Below are 20,893 nucleotides of genomic sequence, written 5' to 3'. Positions count from 1 at the left end.
TGTGCTACAGAAAACTTGCACCAGACACATCCTAACTGACAAATGGGTCTGCGATCTGTCTTTCTCAGATCCAGAGAATCTTGAAACAGAGAATCTTGAAACAGGCAACGTGGAGAAGGACACTGATAGCAGGGGAACACCGGAGACATACACCTGTAATGGTTCAGCGGGCAGGAAAGCCTGTAAGCACCAACGTAAGAGGGATCAACTGGAGAGAGAGAGGGAGCTGCTAAGACGACATGAGGAAACTCCAAACGAGGAGGATTGTCAGGAAGGTGAGGACACAAATACAGAGCAGAAGCCTCAAGGCAAGCTGTAAGTGAAAGAAGGACTGACTGGAGATGAGAAAATGACACCAAACTGCACGTGGGGAACACACTGTGGACATCTAGTGGACAGAAAGGGTAACACATCACACACTGGAAATACTAGAGGGAAAAACAAATAAAAAGGTGTGATTGTGGCCATTATCATAATGATAAAGAAGAGGACTGCTATAAGGATTTAAATAGGAGTTTCTATGTTAATGAACAATATTTATTTGAGTCAAACGTGATAAAATCTTCAAGCCTTTATATTGTTACGTGACGCAGGCCTCAGTTAAGCCAGTGAAAGGATGGGAAGGAAATATTTAATGGCATGTGATATTCCAGCTTAAATTTATGGACTGAAACATTTTTTTCTTTTTATGTGTTTTTGTTTCACACTATTTCATTTCTATTGGTTATTGTGCCGAGCATTATTATAATCTAAATGCATCTAAAGGAAAGTGTTAACTCAGTCTTTTTGTATTGCAGGTCAGTTGTTCCTTGAGCCTGAGCCATTGGGCCTGGTGATGGGGGTGCAGATTCAGGACCTGATGAAGGTGTATGATGGAAGTTGTCGTCCAGCTGTCAACTGTCTCAACATCAATTTCTATGAAGGCCAGATCACATCCTTTTTGGGTCACAACGGGGCTGGAAAAACCACCACTCTGTGAGCTGAATCAGATTCCACAAGTTACAAATGTCTTTAATTACTCAGGCTCAGCCTCAAAAGATGTAAACTCAGTTCATTTGATCAGAATCTGATAGAATAGGCTAATTAAACAAGTTAAAAAGAGCAAGTTTAATGCAGGCTCAGAGGTTGGCTGGTTCATATATCTATTAAACTAGTTTTAATACTTGCAAGGTGATAATCTGGCAACCCTCATAGTATTGGTGTTGTATGTGCTTCTGCTCTGTCCAGGTCCATCCTGACTGGCCTGTTCCCGCCTACATCTGGCACAGCTTACATTAATGGAAGCGACATTAGGACTGACATGGACACAATTCGCTCCTCCCTGGGGATGTGCCCGCAGTACAACATCCTCTTCAAACAGTGAGTTCCATTACAGACTGACAGGACCAGTACCATTTCACCATAAAAACATTTACATGTATACAGTGTTTCCATTATATACAGCAGACAAAAGTAAAATAATCAAGGAGCTATTTATGTTGAAGAATAAACTTAAATTACTCGTCAATTGCATTTCCTTAGTTAAAGGTTGCTCCAGTAATTGAACTTTGAAAGTTCAGAATGTCTTCATTTTTAATAAAGTGAGAAACAGACTTTGTTCAAATCAATACATTCTTCACACATTGGCTTTTGACAGCAGTTTCTGAAAGCCAGGAACATCAGAAAGTCCACTTCCCCATCCAGACTTTCCCAGCTTTCAAAGCAGCCACACTGTCCAAAAACTGTCAAAACAACAATTTTACACTCTTCCGCAGTAAAGTAAAAAAAAAACGTTATTATCGCTGCCCTGTTTTTGTCCCAGTCTCACAGTGGAAGAGCACATCCTGTTCTACTCACTGCTGAAGGGTCGGACTCAGGAGGAGGCGGAGAGGGAGGTTGAGGACATGCTGGTGGACCTCGGGCTGCCTCACAAGAGAGACGACGAGGCTCAGAATCTCTCAGGTTGGACCGCTTGTTTCTCTGTGTTTGTGAAAGGAAGCGAGCAAGAATTGCGTTCATTCCTTCATCATTGTTTCTGCTCTGAACTGTTGCCTCTCACACTCTGCAGGCGGTATGCAGAGGAAACTGTCAGTTGCCATGGCGTTCGTTGGTGGGTCAAAGGTTGTGATCCTGGACGAACCCACCTCGGGAGTGGACCCCTATTCCAGGAGATCTATCTGGGACCTCCTACTGAAATACAGAGCTGGTAAAAAAATCTCACTGCAGCAAAGTCAAATTTAACCCATTAAGTGCCACATTTCAGCCCTCCAGGTCAACACTTTATCCCTTTAGATCCACATTTTACCCTAACCAGTACACATCTCACCCCTAAGGTCCAATGTTTACTGCTACTCTGGAGACACTGAAGAATGAAAGCAAAACCTCTCACAAGCTATCAGCTCTCCTAAGGCACTTGAATTAAGTAGTCAACTGATCAAACGGAAAAATTCAACTACACTGCTACAGCAGAAGGAAAGAAATATGCAGTCACAAAATCAATAATCTGTTGGCAAAATCACGTTAAAGTTATGCTAACTTTTTTGGAAAAATTCCGGTGATCTGTTTTCTATGTGTGATCTAAATTGTTTTCCCTCCGTTGTGTTTATTACTTAAGAACAGGTGAAAAAAAAAAAAGGTTTTGCTAAAATAAGACATAAACACAGGAGAGAAAACTTCAGATTTCCTATCTATTAAAATGAGCCCCTTTGACTCAAATGACATGTCAGTAGAAAGTACTTTATTAAAAGTTTGACCCTTTGTGGAGGCCGGACAGTGATCCTATCAACTCATCACATGGACGAAGCTGATCTGCTGAGTGACCGCATCGCCATCATCTCCAAAGGACAACTCCACTGCTGCGGATCCCCCCTCTTCCTCAAGAACTGTTTTGGAGTCGGTTTCTATTTGACACTTGTTCGCCAGATGAAGGATCTCAAGAAGAAGGAGGTAAGCTTTACCTGTTACACAAAATCAGCCAGATACGCAGCTGTCTCTTCATTCTTCACAGTCCATTTCAAACACAGACCCACAAAGAAGAATACCTACTTTTCTTTTGTAAAAGTGTTCTTGTCTGTGCTGCTTTTCTATCAGAATGATTGCGACTGTGCCTCAGACTGCTCCTGTTCCTGCTCCATGTGTACCAGATACAAAGATCAGCCTCAGAACCAGTCCCAGCACCTAGACAGAGCTCTGGATGGTAAAGTGAACACTGCATTATCTGTTACCGTTACTGCATACTCCTGAGCTTCTCCTCTGTCCTCTGTTTATGTGTGTATGTGTTCTCTTGTACGAACAACTTGAGATTCAGACCCAGTGAGTGAGGCATTTGTGGAAATTGAGAAAAATGTTTTTCAGAGCCGTTAAGTCAATGAAGGTCCTCACAAGTATAGCAGTACAAGCTTGTGTGCGGGTGTCGGTGCGCAGTGGTTGATAGTCTAATGACTGGCCCACTTATCCAAGTTGTAAAACAGATACAGAAACAGAACACATTATTTTCTCACATTTATAATTCAGTGGTGATATTGACCCATGTGCCTTTTCCTCCTACATTTGCTTGAGGACACTGTATTTTAGAAGCTTTACTCATCTATTTTTGTGCTTGAATAATGGTGTTTGTTTTTTGTTTTTGGCATAATTAGCACTAGCAGTTTCCCTTTCTTTGTCCTTTTCATGATTTCTGCTATATTGTGAACACTTTACTCTTAATTACCCTGCTCCAAAAATGATGAATTTCTGTCTTCTTCCCAGGGGATATAGACAACATCACCAGCCTCATCCACCACCACGTTCCTGAAGCCAAGCTGATCGAGATGATCGGCCAGGAGTTGACCTATCTGCTCCCCAATAAGGGCTTCAAACATCGAGCGTATGCCAGTCTGTTCAGGGAGCTGGAGGAGACGCTTGCTGACATGGGCCTCAGCAGCTTTGGCATCTCTGATACATCACTAGAAGAGGTAGGGACATCGGCTGTCTCCGTCTGTTGACATCACCAACAACTTGTGTGGCGCCTTAATGCTGCATTTACCCTGCATGAAAAGATGGTAAATAAAAGCGTCCAGAATATATCGATTTTTCAGCTTTGTGAATTCTGATATCATTAACAAGAAAACACTCATAGCCAGGTTAAATAAAAACACGTCATGTTTTGATAATAACTTTAACAATTACAAAGCAGGATACAACCACTTCTGGAATATTTTTTTCAGTGGATAAAGTACAAGTTGCTTTTGTTTATTACTGTTTACTTAACGTCTTGTTTTCTTTACCACTAAAGGTGAAAAGGTCTGCTGCTACAATAAGGTTATTTCTGTTTTTTTAAATACAGATCAATTTGTTAAATCATTTCCATGTATACAATGAACTGCAGAGTCCTGGTTTGAATTTGCCCGAGGACTTTTGTAGCGCTCTCTCTCCCTTATTTTCGGTTATCTCTCTGCTATCACTGTCTCATAAAATGCTGAATTGATAAATACATTCCCTCTAAATGAAAGTATTTTAATACAATAATAAGGTTACTGCACTAAAAACAGGGGGAAAAAATACCTTAAATTGTATGCAATTCTTGAAACAAGTTGATTTGTTTTGGAAACAGGTTGAAGTTATCTTCCCAAAATGACAGATTTTTTCAGTCATTTAAAGAAAACAATAGCCGTGTGAAATAAGCTCATAATATATGTGATGACAGTTGTGATTTTTAACAGAATTTTTTCAAGTTTAATAAAGTCAAAATATAAACTTACATCATATTACTTCTGAACTGAAAGGATGAACTCTATATTTAATGCATGAAAAAGTTTTGACAGTCTAAGGAAGTTCTGTTTTTTCTTCCCAGATCTTCATAAAGGTCACTGCTGATGGAGAAGCTGCGAATAATGCCACCACTCCTGGTAAATATCACCACTGATAGTCCACATGGCCTTTTCCTGGAATAGAATCTCTGACCCGCTGTCCTTTATGTCTAACATGCTGTTAATCGTATTGTCTCACAGCTGTTTTTACTGCTGCAGTTATTGTTGTTCATTCCCTAACTTTAACTTTAGCTACTTGTCTTGTATGTACATGTGGTGTGATGCATCATTTGTCAGTTTTAACCGTCTAGTTTGTGTGTGTGTGTGTGTTTTGTGTCTCTCCTGTGCACTCCCACCCCTAGAACAGTGGATGTTACAGCGGAGAAAAAACAACGGCAAAGTTGATGTAGAGGGAGATGAAGGTCAGAGACTTGAAAGCAGAATTTTGGCAATTTAAGTTTTTTTAAATTAAAATCTGCTGGACTTGGGTCAATTAGTAGAAGCAAGAATAATTAGTTTTTTTGGATTTAAAGTTACTTTTTTGACCAGGTATGCTTCTCTGTGACCGATTTAATGGCATTATGTGTAGTAAGCACCTGGTACTCTAAGCAGTTTAAGTGATCTAGGTCTGAAATCTACAGCAGATGCGCTGCTTGTATAGTTAAAAACAAAGCAGGAATGCATCCGGTATTCTTCGTCTCTATTTAGAAAGGCTTTTCTGCTGTGCTTTATATTAAAATTCCTACATTTACTCACATTTATGATTTGTCAGCTATATAGAAACAAATCGAAAACCTCAGATGAGTTTAGGTGCTTTGCTCAGTGGAATATACCACTGCCTCTCTGACAAAAAAAAGAAATAAAACGATTTACAGAACTGTTCTCTTTGATCACAGAACACAATGGTGTGATGCGGACTAACGGCATTACCCACGGTGCATCAGACAGCAGTGCAGGAAAGGGCTCCAGGCAGGTTAAAGGGTCCACTCTGATCCTGAAGCAGTTCCATGCACTGCTGGTGAAGAGGTTTCACCACGCCATAAGAAGCCAGAAAGACTTCCTGGCACAGGTAAAGGGACACAGCGATGAGTGGATTGATGGTTATGGTTATGGATGTTGTTGACGTGAAGTGTTGACATCTGGATTAAGTGGTGTATGGACTGATTGCATTTTAATTATTAGATCTAGTAAAAAACACAATACATATGGCAAATTTGTGAGTACACATATTGTACTTTTAGTAATAATTCAAGCTGTGTATATTTTATTTATGATAGACTTGTATTTTTTGGGATTTCAGATCATCCTTCCTGCCAGTTTTGTCCTAATAGCTCTGATCTTCACCATGATCGTCCCTCCGTTTGGAGAATATCCAAGTCTGACTCTGTCCCCCTGGATGTACGGGCAACAGTTCACCTTCTTCAGGTCAGACCTTGGCAGTTCTCCAAGATACTATCTTAGACAAACCATTTGTTATATATCACATAAACACTGACGTTCCTGACAGATTGTTGGTGATTATTGCTTGTAGTTCTTCAGTTCAGTGGCTTAAACTTGAATTTCTTCTGTACATTTTTTTTATTCCTATTTAGTAACGAGCAACCATTTGACCCCAAAATGAAACGCTTCACAGAGCGTTTACTGAGCAGACCAGGCCTGGGGACACGCTGCATGGCAGGAGAACCACTAGAGTGAGTATCAGGACTATTGATAGGATCTATTACACAAGAAAATCTCATTTCCAGAATTCAAAATGACTGGTGCAGAAATCCTGCAACATGCAGTCAAACATTTGGAGTTCATGCAGACTGAGAATGTTTAAATAGAAATACAGAATTCTTACCTGCAAACATTAAACTCATCTGAAAATGACACTAAAGGTTGAACATCCAGTATACTTTCACATTATCATGAAGGCATCACATACCTTTTTGCTTTTCTCCACTTATCTCTCCACAGAATGCCCTGTAGTAACAGTACATCAGAGTGGGAGAATCCTGACGCCTCTCCTGTGGTCAGCAACATCTTACAGAGTCCAGAGTGGAACCAGAGAAACCCGTCTCCTTCCTGCCAGTGCAGCACCAGTAAGAAGCTCACCATGATGCCCATCTGTCCCATCGGAGCAGGAGGCCCGCCCCCTCGCCAACGAATCGAGGCCACGGGAGACACGATGCTGGACCTGACGGACAGGAACATCTCTGACTACCTGGTTAAAACCTATGCCAGTCTCATCAAGACCAGGTAGGGTTTTTTGCATTCAAATGATACAAACTGGAGGAATTACAAGTGTTTTAAAACCCTCAAAGGGCTTGAAAACCAAATCAAAAAAAGTTGATTAAGGTGACAGAAAAATATTTCTTCAAACTCTGCTGATGATGATGCTGCAAACAAAATACACACATTCCTCTCTGTTTAGTTAATTCTGTATTTCATTTCACAGTTTGAAGAGCAAATACTGGGTGAATGAACAAAGGTAATAATAGGTGTTTTACTGTTATCAGTCACAGTCTCCCTCTTGTGTAGTGGATGTTGGGATACTGAGTGTAAATATTCTCTGCCCTCAGATATGGAGGTCTGTCAGTGGGAGGACAGCTTCCCATCCTGGACGTCAACCCCAGAGACATCCAGAATGTTTTCAGTCAGCTGGGACGAATGCTCAACATCACAGCGGTACTCACTGTTCTTTTCTGTTTGGTGTAGTGTAGTGTAGTGTGTGTTAAGTCCAGTTTATAAAGAGCATTTTCTTTCACAGGGTTACTATTCTGGACTTGCACTGAGGGAGATTGGTCCTTTCTTACGATACATGGAAAGTGAATTCAATGTAAAGGTATGTAGGGGGAAGGACACGGGAGCGAGCTTTTCTGCAAATAGCAAACCAGCAAGTGGTAGAAATGAAGTGCAAACACTCGCTGGTGCTTTGCTTTTGTATTACAGTTTATAATGTCTGTCATATCACAAGGACGTTGACTGACTGGCTGTAAATGCTTCCTTTTATATCTTTGCTTTCCACTTAAAGTAATGGAGGTTTTATATCAGGAAGGTCAATCTTCCAAGCCCCTATATTGTAGATCAGGACTGTAATTATCACAGAGGGTTTATTATTAACTCTGTTCTCTGTCAGGTGTGGTATAATAACAAAGGCTGGCACGCCATGGTGGCCTTCATGAATGTGGGCAATAACGCCATTCTGCGGGCCTTCCTACCTCCATCAGCCAAACCCGTCGAGTTTGGCATCACCGCAATCAACCACCCCCTGAACCTCACCAAAGAGCAGCTCTCCGAAGTCACAGTGTGAGTGTTACTCTTATGTTATATTTTAAAATGTATTTTATTTATTTTTTGTACATACAATATCATAAACAAAAAATAAAAAAACAAACTTTTTAAATGTATATTTAATAATATTATTATTAATATTATTCTGAGCAGCTACAACTCTGAGCTCTTACTCTGACATTTTAACATTTGACCACTATAAATAAATCTGGATAATTATTAGAAACAAGTTTACATGACTGTATCTTTTAGAAAATTATAAAATGTTTCATTAACAATACATTCCCTTACCAGAATGTACAGTACAGACTTTATCTGCTTTTCCCCCTCAGGTTGACCACTTCAGTAGACGCTGTGGTGGCTATCTGTGTTATTTTCGCCATGTCCTTCATCCCTGCGAGCTTCGTCCTCTACCTCATCCAGGAGCGTGTGACCAAGGCCAAGCACCTGCAGTTTGTCAGTGGGGTCAGCCCTTTAGTGTACTGGGTGGCCAATTTCTTCTGGGACATGGTACGTCAAGCAGGGCTGCCTTCAATACTAAATATAAAGCATCCTCTTAATGTTAGAATTCATCATAGAATTTTCCGGTTTTTAAATCATTTTAAGCAATAAAAAGTTCATTTACATATCTTATTAGTGGACAAACTCATAGGATATATGTTGTGGGTTGTTCCTTTGAGTGAATTTGTATCTTAGATTTTTCTGTTCATTATCGTATTGTGTGAACGCTTCATGTCTCCCTTAGGTTAACTACTTCCTCAGCACTGCATTGGTGGTTGGCATTTTCATGGCTTTCGACAAAAAGTGCTACACATCACCATCCAACCTGCCAGCACTAATAACTCTGCTTCTACTATACGGGTAAGACTTCGCTTAGTTTAATACAGTTCAATTTTGTTTTTCCCTTTAAAAACATAAAAACAATAAAATACAAAGAGGACATGAAAAGGAAACTCCGATTGTGCAGGTGAGTTAGTGTTATAGTGTGAGAGCACCCAGTGGGCCTTATTAGGATATCTCACCTCTCAACGAAAAACAAAAAGGACCTGAATAACAGCCCAATTCAACAGCAAGGACATTTATAGTGAGAGGACAAAATGCATAAATAACATGAAAGGGAGGTGAAAAACAAGAATCTTTATGGCTGGAATTTCTCTTTAAATGTTTCTTTTCTCTGCCTTATAGGTGGTCGGTGACGCCCATGATGTACCCCATGTCCTACATATTCAGTATCCCAAGCACTGCGTATGTGTCGCTGTCCTGCATCAACCTGTTCATAGGCATCAACAGCAGCGCCATCACCTTCATCCTGGAGCTCTTTGAAAACAATCGGGTAAGAGCATATAGACTAGGAAATATTGAAAGAAAGAAAGAGTTTCAACGCACAGCTAAGGCAATTCATTTCTGCTCACATCAGCAGGCCATTTTCACAGCAGCCATTTTGACACGTCATTGCGGGGTAAACACAGGTGTAATTAATATCATTAATTGGTCCTGTTCCATTTAGCTGGGCCAGGGCCCTAGTATTGGGCATGCTGACTCACTGGAATGGTTTTGACACACTAAATAGAATGCGACAAAAATTAATTAAATCAATTACATCTGTGTTTACCCGGCTGCTATGACATGTCAAAATGCCTGCTGTGAAAATAGCCTATTATCCTCAAAGGTTCCAGAGAGCAGTCAGATATATGATAGTTTGGATCTACATCAGGTTAATGTAAAAGCAGACTGACGGAGGCAACAAAATCAAAGTGAAGCCCAAAATGGCAATAGGTCCTTTCATAGAAGAAGAAATAGGTACACAAAGACTGATTAATAATGTGGTGCAGCTGCAGAAGCAGAAGGGTTGAAGATGAGTCACAGGTGTGCAGACTTGTTGGATCGGTGAGGAATGGCTGGATAGAGCATGTAAGAATGTTTTTTTTTAATAAAATAAAATAATTGAGAAGCAGGAGGAAACAGACGGTAGGGGGAAATGACACGGATGCTGCTGCTGTCAGGTGACTTCCTGCTCTGTCAAAAAAAATGGAGATGGTTCTTATTACCAGATGGTTCTCTCCACTTCTCTGCTCTCATTGATAAATCCCTCAACAGGTGAGTCATGAGGGAACAACTGGAGGTGGCATGACCCATATCTTTGTTATGTTGATGCTTCCAAGAGTCCAAACTTGCTTCTTCGTCACTGACAGGATAACACAACTTTATTCACTCCTATCATTATTGGTCTGGGCATTTATAAACAAATAATAATCATTTTTGTTTTTGTGTAGCAGCTCATAATATGGTAATTTAGATGTAATAAAAGCTTATTATGTAATAATCAACACATAATAAGAAACCCATGAGTCTGTTTGGTCTCGGGGACATTTTCATGAATTAGTTACAGATTGACAAAGCCGTTACAGAGATGATGCTGAGTGTAACATATGGGGTGATTCTTAGCATGCACGAGCACACAGAACCGCATCATCTCATGTAAAGGTTCTTATTTGTCCAGCTCACTACATATCTTACTGTCGGGAATGTTGACATGTTTGCATGAGCTGTTCAAGCCTGGGTATAGGGCAATTAAGAACATTTCACAAGATACAATGCACATGTTGCATGAGAACACAATGCTGAGGTGATGATGCAATCATGCAAAATATTCAAGGCAATACTGAGCTTCTGAAACGAAAGTTTAATTTAGTAAGAATTACATCAGCTGAATATTTGTGTATACTGCAGACGGTATGTTTTTTTAAAATTGTATTTTATCATACCTGCACTCTAGTGAAATGTGTATTAAATGTGTACGTGTTTGTGTGTGTTGCCAGTCCTTGCTGATGTTCAATGAGTGGCTAAAGAAAGGTCTGCTGGTGCTCCCTCACTTCTGCCTGGGGAGAGGACTGATAGACATGGCCATGAGCCAGGCTGTTACTGATGTTTATGCCAGATTTGGTAAGTACCGTTATAGCTGATACAGTTCAAGATCATAGTTTTAAAATATTATTGCTCTTTAACAGGTGATATAAACACTTTTGGGAGAATATTACATTCTGCATATGGAAATTGTTAAAGAACTTTTACAAAGTTGTACCTTTTGTTGATCAAAGTTCTAGCTGTTAATACTCGTCACACTGTAGATATTTGCGTCCAGCAAAATGCTTAGTCATGTCAAATGTGTGAGTGTGGTAAAGAGTGAAGAAGGTCTTGAGTTATTGATGTCTCGGCTATCTGGAAAACTGTGTACAGCTCGTGACGTATAACAAATACTCACTTTGTACTGAACAAAGGGTTCAATGTCAGCATATGTATGTTTTCAGGTGAAGAGTACATACAGGACCCTTTCCGGTGGGACTTTGTCGGGAAATATATTGCTTTCATGGCAGTGGAAGGCTTTGTCTACTTTATTTTCAATGTACTGATCCAGTACCGGTTCTTCTTGAACCACTGGTAAGTTACTGTCCATTACACAGACCATACAAGTGCTCCTACACAGACAGCTCAACCATTACACCAAAGTTTTGACCTTTCCATATCAATTTAACCAGGAACATTCTTTCACAGAGGGTCAGAACTCATTCATACCTTTGAACAGATAAAAGTGTTGCACCAGATTTTTCTCCACAGATGATTTTCTTGCACCCTTCAGGTTGTCAGACTACACGCAGACTTCAGTAAGAGATGAGGACGATGACGTGGCAGCAGAGAGGCAGAGAATTTATAATGGAGGGAGCAAGACAGACATCCTGCAGATCAGAGATCTCTCTAAGGTTAAACATCACTGGCTCTAACATGTTTGTTGTAATACCATCACTTTAATTGTATTAGCAACATTTCAACTCACTACAAGTCTTAATGAAACAGATTTTATTTTAAATATCAAGTATATATATGTATTTTTTTTACAAAGTCCTGCTACAAAGGCGCTCTGAATGAAAAGGTACTTGTGTCAAATATGGATTATTATGACATGAAAAAACGTAGATATTTTTAGATGTAAGATATTTGATTATTTTTACCTCTTATTCTTTGCTGTTGTTTTAAACAGTATACCACACAAATGGAGTCAGTTATAATTGTTTCCATGCTTTCTGTGCACAGACATATGTGGGCAGGAAGAGGGCAGCTGTGGACCGAATTTGTGTGGGTGTCCCCGCGGGAGAGGTAAAGTCACAGAGTTCATTTCCATTGAAAGTTACTATTTTTACTATTACTTTTTACTAGTTACTATTTATTTATTTATTTATGTTACTACAGTTTTCTCTTTTTGTGTTTGCTCAAGTAAACCTAAGTACTGATAAAGATGCCATCCGCACTGTTAGAGATGCAGAATATATGCAGCTGTTGCATTGCAGCATCATTAGCCACCTTAATGAAGTAGATTTACTGTGTAGCTGGTTTTCTTTTAAGTGTTCGTTATATTTCTGTTCTAATGTTCTCATGTTATTAATTAATACCTAAATGTAAAGTGACAATTCTAGTCCATTATATGAGGCCAAATAGAATATTGAAGTTTCAAAAGGATATCAGCAGTCATTCTCTATAATAGTGAGTGTGTCTCAGCAGTTTGTTGTCAGTATTTCAGCAGAATGTGTCCTCGCATCGTGAGCCTGATAGTCTTTTGTCCCCGTTAGTGCTTTGGTCTCTTGGGAGTTAATGGAGCCGGAAAGACGACGACCTTCAAGATGCTGACTGGTGACACTGATGTCAGCTCCGGGGAGGCTACTGTGGCTGGTTACAGGTACATAAAGAGCAGTCAAAAATGTCCCTGGTCGATATAACACAACACTGTGTTGACAAAACTTTGCTCTTGGTTTATCCTGCACGCACTTCCAGCAAACGGTCCGTTGAGTTAGAAAGTTTAAACACGGGAAGGTCAATCTGACAGTTCTGTTTGATGACTCTCTCTGACTATAAAACCAACACGTGTGGTACTCTTAAGTAGGGAAAAAGTTAGGAACCAGGGCTTAACCGAGCATTAGCTTGTGTAGCCTCAAATCAATTTTTGTAGTAGAACTACTGCAACGTGATTTTGGTGATAATATTCCATCTGTTAAAAATCCAATTTTCACTCCAACTATTGGAACATTTCTCTCAGGGAAGTTAGCCCCTTAAACTGCATGTGCACCATCATTGGACACTAAAACTCTTTTAAAACCCCATTAATGAAAGTCTGGGTTTATTTTTCGAACACTAAAGAGGTGAAAGTATTTCTGCTTTCTAATCTTGTTAATATCTTGTGATTTTACAGATGTATTGAGGGACTCCAGGTTGGAAATCATTGACCTTAAAATTTAACGACAGTAATTTATGACTATAAATTTGACCATTACATGAATGAATAAAAAAAATAAACAGGATAAATTGTCTTTTTGCACTTTTGTTTTTGTTTTTGTTCAGTTTTTACATCATTTTGTTCAGAGGAATCCGCTTTCTCTCAGGTCTGGATTAAATGTTTTAAGTAATGACTACACAGTCTAAACCCACTCTTTAGTTTTTCCTCATCATGTTATTTGCTCTACTGGCTCACTGCAGCAAGCGGCACCTTGTGTCCTGTTTTGTAGCATCCGGACAGAGATTCTGGACGTGCACCAGAACATGGGTTACTGCCCTCAGTTTGATGCCATCGATGAGCTACTAACCGGCAGGGAGCATCTGTACCTCTACGCTCGTCTCAGAGGGGTGCCTGAGTCAGAGATCCCCAGAGTGAGTAGGACTCCAGCTGCTTTACATCTTCAACTGTCTAAAGATGTTTCATTCTGCTGTTTGGCTCAGCACTGCTTAGAGAGCTTTATATCTGCTTTGTTCATTTTGTTTTTGTTTGCTGCATTGTCTCTGTACTGTTGCTCCGCGTTCTCTACAGTTTGATTTGTCGTTTTTATTTTGCTTTATTGTTATTGTTATGAAGGGCTCAGTTAGCATTAGGGGTCGCCCATCCTAAAAATGGCATGTGAATGGATGTTTCCACCAAATGCATGCTTCCCCTCCCCCCTGTAGGTGGCAGAGTGGGGCATCCAGAAGCTGGGTCTGACAGAGTATGCCGGCCGCTGTGCGGGGACATACAGTGGAGGCAACAAGCGCAAACTCTCCACAGCTATCGCAATGATTGGTTGCCCGGCGCTGGTGCTGCTGGTGAGTTGGCCAATGATGGCGCGCTCACGAGCCCATTGTTTGGCTTTCTGGGCTTTGGGCAGGGATTTATCAATGAAATGGTTTATGGATCCAGATGGGAAGCCATATGGGTTCGGTCAAGCCTGGCCTCAAATGTTTTATACATTGGCAGACAACTGTGCAGTTCAATTCAAACTAGCGTAAATCTGAGATCTTTGCCATATGCTGATAGAGATAAGGATTTGGTCTCTGTTCATATGGAATTATGTGCTCAGAGAGTCAAGTTTGTTGTTTGTGTTGGCTGTGTGTGTTTAGGATGAGCCCACGACAGGGATGGACCCCCATTCTCGACGCTTCCTGTGGAATGCCATCATGAGTGTCATCCAGGACGGCAGGGCCGTGGTGCTAACATCACACAGGTTCAACATTCAATAATGAAATGAATCCACACATACATCTGCTACGGCAGCTGACCAAACAGTGTTAACTCTTCGGCCAACATCTGTTAATGAAGTCTTGACTAAACTGGCATTTGCTTAGATTTACCATAGATATCTACAAATAATGATTCATTGCTCATAAATATGAAATAGCAGCAGTAAAAATAAAGATGGATTATGCTTGTTTTCCACCAGTATGGAGGAGTGCGAGGCCCTCTGCACTCGACTCGCCATCATGGTCAATGGGAATTTCAAGTGTCTGGGTACCATTCAGAATCTCAAATACAAGTAAGAGGTTTGATAAATAATAAATAAAGGCTTCTCTGCATCACGGTGCAGAAAACATGAAGCATAAAATGCATGTTTCAAAAATAATTGAACTTTTCTGCGGGTAAAAATCCATTCAGACTTTGAAAATACTAACAATGTGAAGTTGCACAACAACTTTGGGGGATAAATACACCTAGTCCAAGTTGAGGTTATTGATAACAAGTTGAATAGAGGTAGAATAAATGTATATGAGAATTCAATAAAATTTGTTTTAATATCTTCACACTGTGTTTTCTTGATCCAGATTTGGTGACGGCTACGTAGTGACCATGAAAATCAAGGCAGCTAAAGCGGGCTTGTCCCCGGATCTGGAGCCTGTCGAGAGCTTCATAGAGAGCAGCTTTCCTAGCTGCGTTCAGAGGGAGAAGCACTACAACACGCTGCAGTACGAGATCGCCTCCTCCTCCCTAGCCAGGATATTTCAGCTGGTGGTGGCCAATAAAGAAAGACTCAGCATCGAAGACTACTCTGTTTCCCAGACAACACTGGACCAGGTATGTATGAACCAGCCTCACCCTGTGTTCAATGCATGTAAGGGAATCTGTCCTGATAACATTATGACTATGAATGATGGTGTGAGAAATAAAATGTAAACCTCTGTGAGAAGTAGAAATCCCCCTGAGTAGGGAATGAGAAATGTATTTCATTATCTATTGTCTTGGAAATGATTGTGTACGAGCGCATGATGAATATTTAAGTTAAAGTCATTCATATAAAGATTTGTTTTTATTAAAAATACTATTCATCAGTATGAATAGGGTGGGGAGATCAAGTTTGCTATGAATTATTGAGCGGTTATGATTGATTTATTGTGTTTGGCCTAATGTTTGTGAAAAGAATAACACTTTAGTTTTGTCGTCCATACTTGATTGTTTGAGATGAGCTGTTTTGTTTGTTGTGTTTATGTAACTATAGTGTGTATAAGTGTGTTTGACTGTATCTGTGTGGACCCCAGGAAGGACCCCAGTGCTTATGCGAGTGCTAATAGGGATCCTGATAAAGAAAGGAACTGGTCATTTATTGACTTGAGGCAGCTATATATATACATTTTTTTCATTTTTTACTGAATCAGTTTGTCTGTTGTGCAGGTGTTTGTCAACTTTGCCAAACAACAGACAGGAGAGGACGAGGACATGACTTTACACAGACGAACGGCAGGTGGAAGAAAAGACATCAAGATCTCACCGGTGCAGAGGAAGACATGAAGACATGTCCTGTAAATGTAAAGAAACACAGATGTAACGGTGCAGTGATATAACTTTCTACATTCCACAATTCAAAGCCACTTTTAATAATTCACTAGCCGAATTGCATTTTAGAATAGAGACAAGTTTGGCCTGTTGACCTGCCAAAGTGACTGGTAGAACAGTTGATGTTTCCAGCCACAGACAAACTTCACAAACAGGAATTAATCTTCCATGATATCATCAAAAACCCAAGTATGTCTGAAACATTACTTAGACTTGAAATCATATGTGTTAACAGCAGAAACAGCAGCTTCTTCATGTAAAATATTTTTTTTAAAGAGATTTTTTCTTAGATTGACTGGCTTGTAAAACTTTGTACATATTCTCTCTTTGTGTAATGAATACTTAAACACCTTAGAAGCAGTATTTTTTACATTAACGCACACCTCAATTTTATGTGACACATATAAACAAAAGTCCTTTAATGTTGGTTGTCTGTTTTTTCCAAAACACATGTACTATTGCTTGCTTGCTTTTCAGTAATCCACTGTTGTGCATTTAAGTATTTATTTGTATGCCCTGTTTCATACATTGACATGTTATGTTGTTCTCCAGTGTCGGTACAAAATAGTGCAAAAATATTCCTCTTGAAGGATCCAATTTGGGGGGGAAAAAGACATTTTAATAAATATAGCTGTAGATAACGAGGAATTATATTTTGTATCTGACCAAATAAAACTTCATATTTTATGCTCTTGGCTAGCTGATTGTTACTGCATCATCATTCCCAAATAAAACAGTCCGGAGTTTCCTAATGTAATATGCATGTGTGCAATATTTCTTGAATATATTCCTCAAATAATTCAGCCCTCTCTCTCATAAAACTACTGGATTCTACTGCATTTAGTGAGATGAAGAGTTGATGACTTTTCACTCCCATGACCTGAAATAACGCCACTGAAAAGCTAAGAAAGCCACTGCAGTCCAGTGGAGAGTACCTTCACACCGAGGCCAAGGCGACATTGTGCCGAGTGGCTTGTCACAACCTGTATTTTTTCTGACATACGATCCAATTACTGTTGTCATGCCGCAAGTGATGGTGTCATAGCCTCAGGCAGCCCACCGGCCTCAATTTCATTGGCTACCTCAAAGAAACAGAGGGATGATGGCAGGGTGCAATTCAGGGCTGCTAATGAATTCTCTGGTGTGAATCTCATGCTCCTCTCCTGCCCATATGGTCATCTGGATGAAGCTGATGAACATGAATAGTGCCGCTGTGGGAGAGCAAATGAGTCACACTGTAACAGGCTGTGAAATGTGACTGTATACTGCTAAACACTGGGCTAATTGCACATTGTGTTATCCATGTCATAAGAACTAAAACCTATTGAATCAGTATTGTAAATGTGCACAAATATTAACACCATTGTGGTTCGATAAGGTTGAACACAAATATATAATTCTACACAAACATTTGTAATTTTTGCATGACCTCAAGTGAAAATTGTGGGATATTAAAGTGCTTTTTTTCTACAATGTGCAACTGGAGCTTAATCATAAATTCAGTGCATGGACTTATTAATATTACTCACACAGCATTATATTAAATGTTTGCTACCATATACAAGCCTACTGGTCACACCTTGCATGGCCACTTGCAAAGCTACACAATAGTGGTTAATCTGAGTATATTGATTGAATTAAACAAGGTTGAATTTGGTTTCTCATAAACACATATTTCATTTCATTTTATAAAGGAAGAATGTGTTATTTCCTCTCAACATTTAGGGAAACATGCTTGCTTTTTTCCAGAGAGAGTGAGAGAGAGAGAATTGATGCCACTTGAGGCAATTAGCTTAAGTTAGCTTAAAGACACAAGGCACAAACTCCCTTCTAAAACTACAAATTGTCATCTTTATATTTCTTTTGATGTACAGATTAAACACAAAATAATTAAGTGTTAATGAGTAACCTTTATAGATGCTGGAGGAGAAAGCCCGACTAGCCAAGGTCAGGAATTAATACATCAACAAAATGTCCAACCTGTATTTGCAATTATTTCTAATATTTTTGTATTTCGTACACCCAGTGATAGAGACAGACAAAGAGAACAAGTATAGACATGTATAGACATACATGTAAACGTATTATCCCAATTAACTATATGTGCATATTTACATTCATGCATGCATCCAGATAAACCGACGTCCACATTTATAAATAAACTAAAAGCGTTGTTATTATGCTAAGTGCTCCATTTGACACACCATCACCTCTGTCAGCTTAATGCATCTATCATTAAATGACGTTTAATGAAATGGCTGTGTTAAGAAAGGAGCAGTACTACAGCTACAAAAGGAAAGTTGGGGGAATGGGAATTTTAATTATTCATTTATAAGAATAGAAATTAACTTACAGATGCCGCCTAAATTGAAGACTTGAATGAACAGAAAACTGCCTAATTCACATAACTTAATTAACCAAGAGAGGTCCAATCTCATTCAATATCAAATATGAAACACAAATATATGCTGTAGGTGAGGGACGAGTCAGACAAACTACAATGCTGGTATGTTGAAGTAGAGAGAAGAAAGAGTTCATCCTACAAAACTGATCCCTGAGGACTTGACAGGACCACAGACTTAATTAACATGTTCGGCCTCAGCTCACCCTCAGAATCACCCTCTATAGTACCTCCACCTACTTATCACAAGCAGCTAATCCATCCAAGACGCCCTGCTTTCGATCAATACACATGAAGTGAATTATTTGATCAACTGTTTATTGCTAAATCCATTCTACACAGCAGCGGTTGCTATAAAACTGTCTTGTCTCTGCCTTAGTCCATTTTTTCAACCTCAAGGTAAAATGTTCTAAAACGCTTTCATGTACAACACATTGAATCTGTATTAAATGTGAGGTATGAACATAACCGACATGGCATAATACAGTATTGATTACTGCTTACTGTTTAGACAAATAGCTCACGGAGAACTCGCCCACAGTAATGTCTGTAAAGGCATTGCTAAGATCCCATAAAAGAACATCGGCAGATGATCTCGCACAGCCTTTTGATGTGATGGAATGAGAGGCACACGCATGTTAACGGGGCACTCATTTTACATGTACTAGTCCCAAGGAGTACTTTTCAACCTGAAAAAACAGTATAATGTTGTTTTAGCTTGGGGATGTGGAGTTGAAAAATGAGGAGATTTCTTCAGCATGAAGGGATTTACAAAAAAAACAAATGCTAGCGAGTTGTATTATGGAGAGTATACGATCCGGGGTTTTAGGGTCTTGACCCGTTTACCACCGTCTGCTCCCTTGATTTAGAATATTCTTTTCAAACTTGTCTCTTTAAAAAGTCCCCCAACTATAAACACCAAACCACTGGAGTAACCCTTTAATGTTCACAAGACAATCTTGCTGATTGTAAAGTGACCTATAAATCCATCTTTATAAAGAATGGATGAACATTTGGAGAGATCAGTAAAATGTTTACATGTTCCATCATGTTCAATGATGTGAATTAGTGTATTTCATGCAGGGAATAAATTTGAAGTTGTTCTGTTTTTAGTTTGCATAGAGATGTTAATGCTGTTCTGAAAGTGACGGGTTGGCAGAAAAATGCTTGACTCTTTTTTGACTCTCATAATTTAATACTTTTTTAATCTTTTTTTTTTTTAGCTTGTAAGCCAGTGCGGCGGATATTTTGGGTCATAAGTTTAATTGGGGCCATGGTTGAGGGATGGAGTCCAAAAAGGTTACTTGTGTATAGCTACAGAGAGCAGGCAAAGAATAAAGCTTTGGATGAGAGACAAAGTTGCTGTCCAAGTTATGAGCCGAAAGGCGGGAAATTGTGCATTTAGGTTGGAATGCGTGAGTCGGAGATATATATACTGTATATATATTCTAAAAAGGCCTTGATTGCAGTGGACAAGATGAATACACATTCAGCATTCAATCACTGTACTAACCAGTGTCATATGACTGCAGCTTTATCTGTAAGTGTTGCTCTGTGGTCAGTGGTATTGTTTGAGACAAAGATGAAAAGCATGAAAGGATGAACCTTGGAAATGCTTGTTTTTTTTCAAGTTTGTTCACTCAGTTCTGCTAAGTATACTTTTCCTTTTTCTTTTGTCCTCTTCTTCGTCTTATCCTGGATTGCAAAGTCTGCAAATAGTAGACACCAGCATACTGATGCAAAACCTGACTGCCCATCTGCCAGGTACCGTATAGCTGGAATTTCTGATACATTTATTTCACTATTTTTAAATTAATCCAACTCGTCCATAAAACCGTGACAAAAAGATTGTGAATAAACCAACTGTATTGGTATGATGATTGCTGAATGTATTAAGATCCGTCTAAACCTTACAGGACCACCGTGTTGTAGAATCAGCTTGGAGAGGAACACGTCTGTCGATAAAGTCGGCACTGAACAAAAGCTCAGCTGTTTCCCAAATGAACTCGATAATGTTGTTTTCCCTGAGAAGGCACGAATCGTCACTCATTTGTTGGTAATTGATCGGGCACTGCGCTGACTGAATCAAAGTAGATAGTTCACAGTGAAAAGGCTGCACGGCCATCATTTTGTTTTCTGCAGGATCCAGTATGGTGATGAGCACACTGAGCTGTATTTCTGAGAACTCCACGGCTGTCGTCAGAGTGTTATGTTGTTGTTGAAAATGTTTCTGTCCTGCTTGTGACCCAGCAGCAGCCACATGAGGGCAGTAGGTTTATGAAAATACCCCGGTAATGTCTCAAGTCAACAAAGTATGGCATCTCTGCAGAG

At 39.6% G+C, this 20,893-nt stretch overlaps 1 protein-coding gene across 3 annotated transcripts in view; it reads left to right on the top strand.

The window, feature by feature from the left end:
• Positions 1-16,904, top strand: part of LOC142956212 (retinal-specific phospholipid-transporting ATPase ABCA4-like) — a 32,773-nt gene extending 15,869 nt beyond the window's left edge. The window contains exons 18-49 of one of the 3 annotated variants that reach the window (XM_076097660.1): positions 69-275; positions 798-975; positions 1,228-1,359; positions 1,802-1,941; positions 2,048-2,185; positions 2,744-2,925; positions 3,070-3,175; positions 3,727-3,932; positions 4,811-4,865; positions 5,129-5,188; positions 5,663-5,835; positions 6,067-6,191; positions 6,359-6,457; positions 6,726-7,007; positions 7,207-7,239; positions 7,331-7,436; positions 7,519-7,593; positions 7,888-8,057; positions 8,375-8,552; positions 8,788-8,903; positions 9,228-9,375; positions 10,862-10,985; positions 11,351-11,480; positions 11,680-11,800; positions 12,132-12,194; positions 12,665-12,771; positions 13,595-13,736; positions 14,028-14,162; positions 14,457-14,560; positions 14,777-14,869; positions 15,156-15,405; positions 16,000-16,904. In XM_076097660.1, coding sequence (XP_075953775.1) covers positions 69-275; positions 798-975; positions 1,228-1,359; positions 1,802-1,941; positions 2,048-2,185; positions 2,744-2,925; positions 3,070-3,175; positions 3,727-3,932; positions 4,811-4,865; positions 5,129-5,188; positions 5,663-5,835; positions 6,067-6,191; positions 6,359-6,457; positions 6,726-7,007; positions 7,207-7,239; positions 7,331-7,436; positions 7,519-7,593; positions 7,888-8,057; positions 8,375-8,552; positions 8,788-8,903; positions 9,228-9,375; positions 10,862-10,985; positions 11,351-11,480; positions 11,680-11,800; positions 12,132-12,194; positions 12,665-12,771; positions 13,595-13,736; positions 14,028-14,162; positions 14,457-14,560; positions 14,777-14,869; positions 15,156-15,405; positions 16,000-16,116 — 4,295 coding nt within the window. In that variant the 3' untranslated portion in view covers positions 16,117-16,904. Of the gene's footprint in view, positions 1-68; positions 309-797; positions 976-1,227; positions 1,360-1,801; positions 1,942-2,047; positions 2,186-2,743; positions 2,926-3,069; positions 3,176-3,726; positions 3,933-4,810; positions 4,866-5,128; positions 5,189-5,662; positions 5,836-6,066; positions 6,192-6,358; positions 6,458-6,725; positions 7,008-7,206; positions 7,240-7,330; positions 7,437-7,518; positions 7,594-7,887; positions 8,058-8,374; positions 8,553-8,787; positions 8,904-9,227; positions 9,376-10,861; positions 10,986-11,350; positions 11,481-11,679; positions 11,801-12,131; positions 12,195-12,664; positions 12,772-13,594; positions 13,737-14,027; positions 14,163-14,456; positions 14,561-14,776; positions 14,870-15,155; positions 15,406-15,999 lie in introns of all 3 variants that reach the window. The other 2 variants (XM_076097659.1, XM_076097661.1) reach the window with 2 other exon arrangements.
• The last annotated feature ends 3,989 nt before the right edge of the window (positions 16,905-20,893 follow it).

The sequence above is a fragment of the Anarhichas minor genome, unplaced genomic scaffold, assembly GCF_050575085.1.
Source record: "Anarhichas minor isolate MPS153535 unplaced genomic scaffold, ASM5057508v1 ptg000024l, whole genome shotgun sequence".
In the NCBI taxonomy this organism is placed as follows: Eukaryota; Metazoa; Chordata; class Actinopteri; order Perciformes; family Anarhichadidae; genus Anarhichas; species Anarhichas minor.
The sequence above is the reverse complement of the archived record's forward strand: the minus strand, read 5'-3'. Positions and strand labels throughout refer to the sequence as shown.